This window comes from Hipposideros armiger, unplaced genomic scaffold (genome assembly GCF_001890085.2).
Source record: "Hipposideros armiger isolate ML-2016 unplaced genomic scaffold, ASM189008v1 scaffold_355, whole genome shotgun sequence".
Classification (NCBI taxonomy): Eukaryota; Metazoa; Chordata; class Mammalia; order Chiroptera; family Hipposideridae; genus Hipposideros; species Hipposideros armiger.
Genome location: NW_017731705.1, coordinates 169,887 through 178,446, shown reverse-complemented (window position 1 = coordinate 178,446; position 8,560 = coordinate 169,887). Strand labels below are relative to the sequence as shown.

Here is an 8,560-nt window from a genome sequence, read left to right as displayed (position 1 = left end):
TATGTAATATATTAATGCATAACTATAGATAGATGATAGATAGATGAAATTAACCTATGCCTATACCAGTGATTATGTGGTATAAAACCTCTGGTTGCATATACAAAGTGGAGAGTTCCAATCAACGCATGGTAGATTATAAATATGTGATAGAATAAAATAAGATAAAGAACACTGAGCTAGAAATTAAGAATCTAAGGGCGTTAGTCATGGTTCTGATCATGTCTAGCTTTGAGACTGGAAAATAGCTTAAGGTCTATGTGGTTGAGTTTCCCTATCTATAAAATGAGAAAGGGTTTAGGCTAGATTAGAGATAGCAAATAGGTATCAATTCAAGTGCCAACCTCGATCAATTTGAAGTGGTTGCTTGAAAGAGTAAGGGTATGCGTCTGGGATCAGCAATGTTATGCTGAAATCAATTAGGAAGGTCCCCCTGCCCACCCCCCCCACCCCCTGTGGTTAGGAGATGGAAAGTCACAGCACTTATGCCCATATTAGCTACCTCAAGACTAGGTAATCAGTATGTCCCAGCTTTATGAATCAATATTTCTGTGTTAGATAACAATGAATACATTAAGATTGTTGGCCTTATTCCTTGGTTGCCTTCAATTGTTCTAGTCACAGATGAATGTGACTCCAGTGATTATTCTAATATTTGGTGACTTTATAAATGACACACTTTTACAGTATTTTAAATATTTCTTTTTAGATCTTCCACCACCTCCGGTGCCACCACCTGCTATAAAGTCACCCACTGTCCAATCCAAGGCGCAGCTAGAGGTACGACCTGTAATGGTGCCAAAACTCCCTTGTATAGAAGCAAGAACAGACAGATCATCAGATAGAAAAGGAGGCAATTACAAGGGAAGAGAAGTATTGGATGGAAGACAAGTTGCTGATATGCGAACAAATCCAGGTGAACCCAGAGAAGCACAGGAACAGCAAAACGATGGGAAAGGACGAGGAAATAAAGCAGCCAAACGAGACCTTCCACCAGCAAAGACTCACCTCATCCAAGGTACTGATTTATTCAAGCAGCAAATAAATACAGACTGAACATATATCTGCGAGGTATGCTGTTAGGTTCTCTATAGATAGCCATGTGAAAAGTGGTAAGATTTAGAAATGGAGGAGACAGGCGTGTGTGTGCCCAAATAATTCCTGTACAGTTCATGCCAGTACATAATATTATACAAGACTTCCTTGGAGAGGGGAACTTGAGTTGTACTTTAAAGGAAAACATGGTTTCAACAGGTTAAACAAGGAGAAGGGAATAGCAAGTCAAGGATATAAGCAGAGAAAGAATATGAAAGTGTGAAACAATGTTTGGCAAACACTTATTTTGGTTTGGCTGGAGAAGAGTACACATGGTAAAAGATAAAACTAGAAAGGTGTTTGGACCAGATTGAGAAGGCAGGGAATACTATTCTAAAGAGTTTGGGATTTATGATATCAGCAGTGGTGAGCCAGCAAATAATTTTGAAGAAAGAAATCGCAAAATCAGATTTGTGTTTTAGAACAATAATGGGCATCACTCTAGAGTTAAGGAAGAAACTAGACTCAGATAGATGAAGGTATCAGAACCTGGCAAAATAATCTAGGTATAAAACATGAAAGCATTAAATTAAAACAGTTGAGCTAATAAAGAAAACAGCCTACACAAGTATTTCAGAGATAGACCCAATAGGACTTGATGACTAATTGAATGTAGAAAACTGAAATGAAATAATGTAACACACACACACACACAGAGGGTGCCAAATAATGGATACACATTTTAAGAAAGGAAATATTTGGATTGCAGTTACACTGATGGTAACCACTTTGAGCATCTCTTGTAATTGCAGAAGTCAAAAGTGACTTGCATTCATCTTTTGTTATCAGTATATATTTAGTATTACAATTTTAATACAGTTTTTTCCTTTCTTAAAATGTGTATACATTTTTTTGGCACCCTCTGTATGTATTTTCAAATGTTAATTAGATGGCCCTCTATGACTAGTTGGAACATAATTGTATTAATCAATGTAGACCAAACAGGGAAAATAACCGGTACCTTAGGGGACATAGTCATTTCAGTCTTGAATGAATTAAGGTGCTGAATTAGAACAGATTGATAGTGGTTTCCAGATTAAGGGCAGTGAAAAATCCAGAGATATAAGGACTGCAACATGGTGAGCATTATTAAAGTCAACAGTGAATTTTGTTTCATTGTAGTAATGTGGGCGTAAATAGATTTCACTGGGATACAGAGTGAATGGGAGTTGCATCTACCACTAATACTGAGTCCAAATTACTTTTCAAGAAGCTTGGCTGAGCAGTGAGGAGATAAATAAGGTATTGATTCATGTAGACAGTAAGCTTAGGGAAAAGTTTTTAGCAAGAGAGATTTTTTTTTTTTCATATTGTAGTTTGTAAAAAAAAAACCCTAAAGTTGGGGACACATGCTAAAGGATAAAACGAGAAATGTGGTTGGCCCAGATTGGGAAGGCCAAGGATACTATTCTGAAAAGTGTGGGATTTATGATATAAACAGTGGTGAGCCGGCAAATAATTTTGAGGGAGAAATGACAAAATCAGATTTGTGTTCTAGAAAAATACATAGAAAAAGGTGGACGAAACAGGCACAGAGGACAAAGATTCCAGGAGACCAGGTGCTATGAAGCTAAGGTGGGGGGAAGAGTGAGCCTCGTGGACTATGAAACCTCAGCAGTCAGAAGCCTGGACCAGGAGTGAAAGTTGTGATGAATAGAATGGAAGGAGAAAGGTGCTGTCAAGGAGAACTAAATAGGCTGCCTAAGTAGATGGCTTGGCCTTCACGGGAAGAGAATGTTTTGGCACAAGGGTGCAGGAGCAGTGATTTAGAGCTGGTGTTACTGAGCTAGAGCCAAGCCTTCTTCCTTCCACTGGAGAGAGAACTTCCATGGAAACCAGATTTCATTCAGACACTGTGAATCATGGAGGAAGTACTTGGGGGAGGAAGACAAAACTGAATGTAGAAGAGTTGTTTTCTTAGGTGTTTGGCATCCAAAGGGTAGAGTGGAGAAAGCACCCTAGAAATTCAGGAGACAGCAGTAGCTGGAGTGGCTTGCTTTTTGAAGCTAGCAACAATGGCAGGCTTCTGAGATTCAGGGTTGCACCATGTAACTAGGATGCTAAAATGGAGTTTGGCCTCTTGGTGTCTGGGAAGTGAACTGGAGCTTGGCTCAGGTTGGGAAGTTCAAGGAGACTGGGCCTTGTTTCTATCAATGCCTTATAATCTTCATAATTTACTTAGAGATTTCACTATCTCCTCTGTTTTCATATCAACACTAAAAGCTCTTCTGGGTGTGGATACTATTGTCACTTTTTTAGAAAAGTGAAAACTGAAGCCTGAAACAATCGGAGTTCACATAGTGAAGGATAGAACTGGAAGCCAAGTTTGACTGAAGATTTGATTTATGTCTTTTAATGATGTTGGTCCCAAGTGAGTTTAAGGTGGACAAGAGCTTATGAGTGGAATCCCAACCACTAATAGGAAAACAACAAGCCTTGTTATTTTCATTTTCAAAAGACAGTGCTGCCTTATTCATTATGGCTATAAAATATCCTCATTTATTGCTGGAAAAGACTGACGTGTCCCAATTCAGAATTATAGACATGAGTGATACATTCATTATACTACAATAAAAATTTATAATGGTGTTCCTATGCACTTGTTTTATTTCATTACACAGAGGATATTCTACCTTACTGTCGACCTACTTTTCCGACATCCAATAATCCCAGAGATCCTAGTTCTTCAAGCTCAATGTCATCAAGAGGATCAGGAAGCAGACAAAGAGAACAAGCAAATGTAGGTCGAAGAAATATTGCAGAAATGCAAGTTCTTGGAGCGTATGAAAGAGGAGAAGATAATAATGAAGAATTAGAGGTATCTATATATTTTTTTCAAGTTTCTCAACATTAGGCTAGTTATTATATCAGCTTCAAAGTTATGAACATCCATCAGTCTACAGAAATTTTATTGTTTTATCATAAACTCTTAATGTTAGTGATGCCAGAAACTGGAATTCTGAAAATAGATGGTTTTCTTGACATATGTTCCAAAGTTTTAAATGGTAATACCAGTTTCTCTTTAAATCCTAGTGTTCATATTCATCTGCAGATATTCAGATGTGAAGTTTATATGGCAAACATGTTAGGAAATAAGAGCTATCCACCTAAATAATTACAATTCATAGAACTGCAGTAGGTTATAAAACCCAATAAGGTGACAGTTATTTGATGTGAGTGAGGCTGTTCTGCCTTGTTAATCTGCCACCCTAGTGATCACTGGGGTTAATCTGGCTGATTTGTCTAACTATCTTCCATCTTCTATCTTCTGAAAATGGAAACCTGATCCTAGACACTAACCTTCCCAGATGGAGGAGAATGTTTCTTGAATTAAAAATATACTTCTTTGTTGGAACTATAATTAGAGATACCAGATAGACCTGGCAATAAATCATATAATATTTAAAATCACCGCCCATTTTTTAAGATTGTGTTTTCTCCATTTCATAAGAAAACAAGTTGAGGACAACTTTTTTTCTTTACAAATCTAGTTGACCCTTCAATAATGCTGAAATTAAGGACTTTGATTCCCCATGCAGTCAGAAATCCATGTATAACTTTAAATCCCCAAAAACTTAACTACTAATAGCCTACTGTTGACTGGAAGCTTTACCAATAATATAGACAGTCGATTAACACATATTTTATGTTGCATATATTATATATTGTATTCTTACAATAAAGCTAAAAAAAGAAAATATTTAAAAAATCGTAAGAGAAAATACATTTATAGTACTTATTGAAAAAGATCTGTGTATAAGTAGATCCACGCAGTTCATACCTGTGTTGTTCAAGTGCCAATTGTATATTTAATCGCAAGTACATTGTTAAATGAGTATTAAACTAACTTTTTATGATAGAAAATGAAAAATTATAAGTAATTATGTCTGATTAAATTCTCTATAATGCCCAATGTATTTGGATTTTGAGGTTTGGAATAAGAAGACTTTTCTGCTGCAAATACTGGTACAGAGTTTGTTTTTCAAGGTTTTTTGGTGTGTGTGTGTGTGTGTGGCAGAAGAGTCCTTTTGGGGGATGAATATAGATGAGTATATAATAACTATAATACCTAAAACCAATAAAAGTGGAGCTATAATGTTGAGTTGGGACTAGGAGTAGTAGAAAACTCGGCTCGCTACTTCTTTTTCCCTTGTACCACACCGCCCAACACTGAGACACTGTGGAACAAAGTTTGATACTCATTAGAGAACTGTTGGATTTGCTATCAAAAACAGCTAAAGATGACAAATGAATGAGTTGCCATGAGCACTTTCCAATGCTTGCCCGTGAATGAACGAGGAAACACAAACCTAAGCATTAAAACATATAAATAAATATAAGACAGTACTCTAAGATTTCTTTTCAAACTTGACAATGACTTATCTCTTACAGGAAACAGAAAGCTGAAGACAACCAGAGAGGCTTGTGAGATCTAATGTGAAAATTATCACTCAAGATGCCTCATGTCTGATGACACATGACGCCAGATACAACGTTCAGTGCAATCAGAGTGTACAAATTGTCGTTTCTATTCCTCTTATTGGAATACCATTTTTTTAAATTTTATTGAGGTTTTATTGTTGTTGTTTGATCCCTATCCCTATGAAGAACCTTCCTATTCCCCTCACTTTTGGAACAACACACCATTACACCTTACTTCCAGCAAGGGAAGTATTCGACTTCTTGCTTCAGTCATCAGCCAGCGGCAGAGAACTGAACAGTTCTTTTGCATTTTGCCCCTGTGATATGGCACTGCACTGCTTATAAACCAAGCCGATATATAGCAAAATATTGATCAAAGACACAAAGTTGATTAATCAACCTCATGCCAAGGGCTCTTAAAATATAATCTTTCTATAACCAACTGCTCATGCAAATTAAAACATACTTCATTTTTAACATGGTTTTAAAATCAGTCTTTCATACCACCCTCTGCTGGGAGAAAATAAAAATATACCAAATGCAAAACAACCACAATCCATTTAAGTGGGGTAGAAACATTGTAAATATATACTCTTTGCAACCCCTGGTGGTACTTTATTTTATCTTCATTTCAATCACTGAACTATATTCTTATTGGAAATGTTCTTTTGGATAAGTAGGGGTAAGCCAGTTGGATCTCTGGTTGTCTAGTCATTGTCATAAGTAAGCCTAGCAAAAACCTTGTTCTATTTTTCAATCAAAAATGCGTATTACAAACCAATGGATGTTTTTAATGACCGATGCCATTGAATGAGGACATCCCTATCTTAACTGGCCTAAATTTCTTCTGGTAGTGTCAGTTCAACCTTCAGAAGTGCCACTTAAGGAAGTTTGATTTTTGTTTTTGTAATGCACTGTTTTTAATCTTTTTTTTTTTTTTGGTTTTAAAAGCACAATCACTAAACTTTATTTGTAAACCATTGTAACTATTAACCTGTTTTGTCTTATTGAAAAAAAATGTTGAGAAACATTTTTAACATGTTTTGTTAATGCTCTATGTTTGTATTTGGAATATTTGAATGATGACAGATGGTGAAGTAACGTGCATACTTTATTGTGGGCCATAAACCCAACAGTTCTCACTTTTCCTGGATTTAAAGAAAAAAAGGTTTAAGTTTGTTTTGGCCAATGTTGAAACTTCCAATATTTCCTTATAAACTCAAATAGAGGCATTACTTGCTTTGCATTGCCAAATGATGCCCTCTGACTGTAGATTTTTATGATCCTGTTTTGTCATTACATAAATTCAATTGGCTTTATAATTGGTGCTATTTGAAGAAAAAAAAAAAAGTACGTTTATTCCTACACAGGCATCAGGCGTGATCCCACTGGAAAACAAAGCCAAACAAAACTGAACCACAAAAAAAGCTGGTATTCACCAAAAACTAAATGTGTTCGCTTAGATAATTTGAAAGTTACATAGAAGGGGTGTGCAGTACTAAGGGAACAATCCATGTGATTAATGTTATCATTATGTTCATGTAAGAAGCCTCTTATTTTTAGCCATAATTTTGCATACTGAAAATCCAATAATCAGAAAAGTAATTTTGTCACATTATTTATTAAAAATGTTCTCAAATACATCATTCTTTCTTGTGTTTATTTCTTTTTTTTTTCATTGTGTGATCAAATTTATTTCATATAATCACAAGTCGTGCTGTTTTAACATTTCACCGCTATGTTGTCGGGTGAGTAAAAATTCTGTTTTATAAACAAGCAGGTATTACTAGTAAGGGAAAAAATGCTCATTTTACTCCACTGAAATTAAAGATGTAAGATGAATCAAAATCTAAAAGTCAGTCATTTGATCAGAGAGGAAGTTTTTAATAGTAAGGATGTGCTAAACTATGTGTGTATATCTGAATGTCAGTTAACCTATTTCTGAAATAATTAGGACTCAGCTATGATAAATCTGATTTGTAAAGTTCAGGCCACTTATGTTCTGTCAACAAGAAAATTATATAAATCCAAAATCTGTATCAGTAACTGTCTCCTTTCTTGTTACAAATTCATGTGACATTTTAATAATGCAATACCCATTACATACCAGGTTGCACATTATTGTTCATTAGAGTCAGCATATTCAAGTATTCAACTTTGAGAGTTCCAAGAGCAATAAAATCTAGTGAGCATTTTTTTTCTATGACATATGTATGCATTGCTAAATTTTATATTGATTACAATTTGAAAATCTGGGATTTTTTTGGACAAAATGATGTAATTTGAAATTTAATTTCACAAAAATGAAGTAATCAGCAGCATCTACTTTAACAGTCCATCAGTAAAGAAGTCAGTTTCCAAGTTATTTCAAGGAAAAAAATTGGTGAGACATGTTTAATGGCCTAATTTTTCCCTCTCCCTTAGTAAGTTGAATATAAATAAGTTAATCTCTCTTTATAGGGTGTGATATGCATGAAAATTATGCATATTGGAAGGCCTGGATTTGAGTCCCAGTTTTGTTATGAGCTGTGTTTCCTCGGACACATTACTTAACCTCCAAGTCTCAGGTATTTCACCTGTAAATTCAATAATACGTACCTCATGGAGCTATTGTCATGATTTCGTTCATTAATGTATGTGACATGGACTCTGTAAACCCCCAAAACAGTACAAGATATTGTATTTATGGACTGAAATCATTGCACATATACTGTGCTCACTTTTCACACATAGTTTTATCCCCAAAATTTGCAAAGTGTTTAAAGAAAAGCCAGAATAAGTGTGGTACAAGGATGGGGTAGTTCTGTTTCTGGTGAGTAAAATTTACTATAGCATACCTAATTGTGGAATAAATTATTGGTGTTTTTGTTTTTACTTTTGATTTCCTGAGGGCCACATAATGGGTGGTGACATGGCACTTTTAGTACATTTCACTTTTCAGGTATGCAAGCATGTCACTTGAAGTCTCGATAACTGAACTTAGTGTCTTTTTTGGGCTAGTGTTCTGCCTGGTAGTAGAAAATATCATCCTAGTTTCAGGTCA

General features: G+C 35.4%; 1 protein-coding gene across 10 annotated transcripts in view; it reads left to right on the top strand.

The window, feature by feature from the left end:
• The window catches only part of ROBO1 (roundabout guidance receptor 1), a 1,209,462-nt gene extending 1,202,301 nt beyond the window's left edge, over positions 1-7,161 (top strand). For all 10 annotated transcript variants that reach the window (XM_019661598.1, XM_019661595.1, XM_019661596.1 and 7 more), the window contains 3 exons: positions 710-1,018; positions 3,717-3,913; positions 5,488-7,161. In XM_019661598.1, the coding sequence (XP_019517143.1) occupies positions 710-1,018; positions 3,717-3,913; positions 5,488-5,502 (521 nt within the window). In that variant the 3' untranslated portion in view covers positions 5,503-7,161. The remainder of the gene's footprint in view (positions 1-709; positions 1,019-3,716; positions 3,914-5,487) is intronic.
• The last annotated feature ends 1,399 nt before the right edge of the window (positions 7,162-8,560 follow it).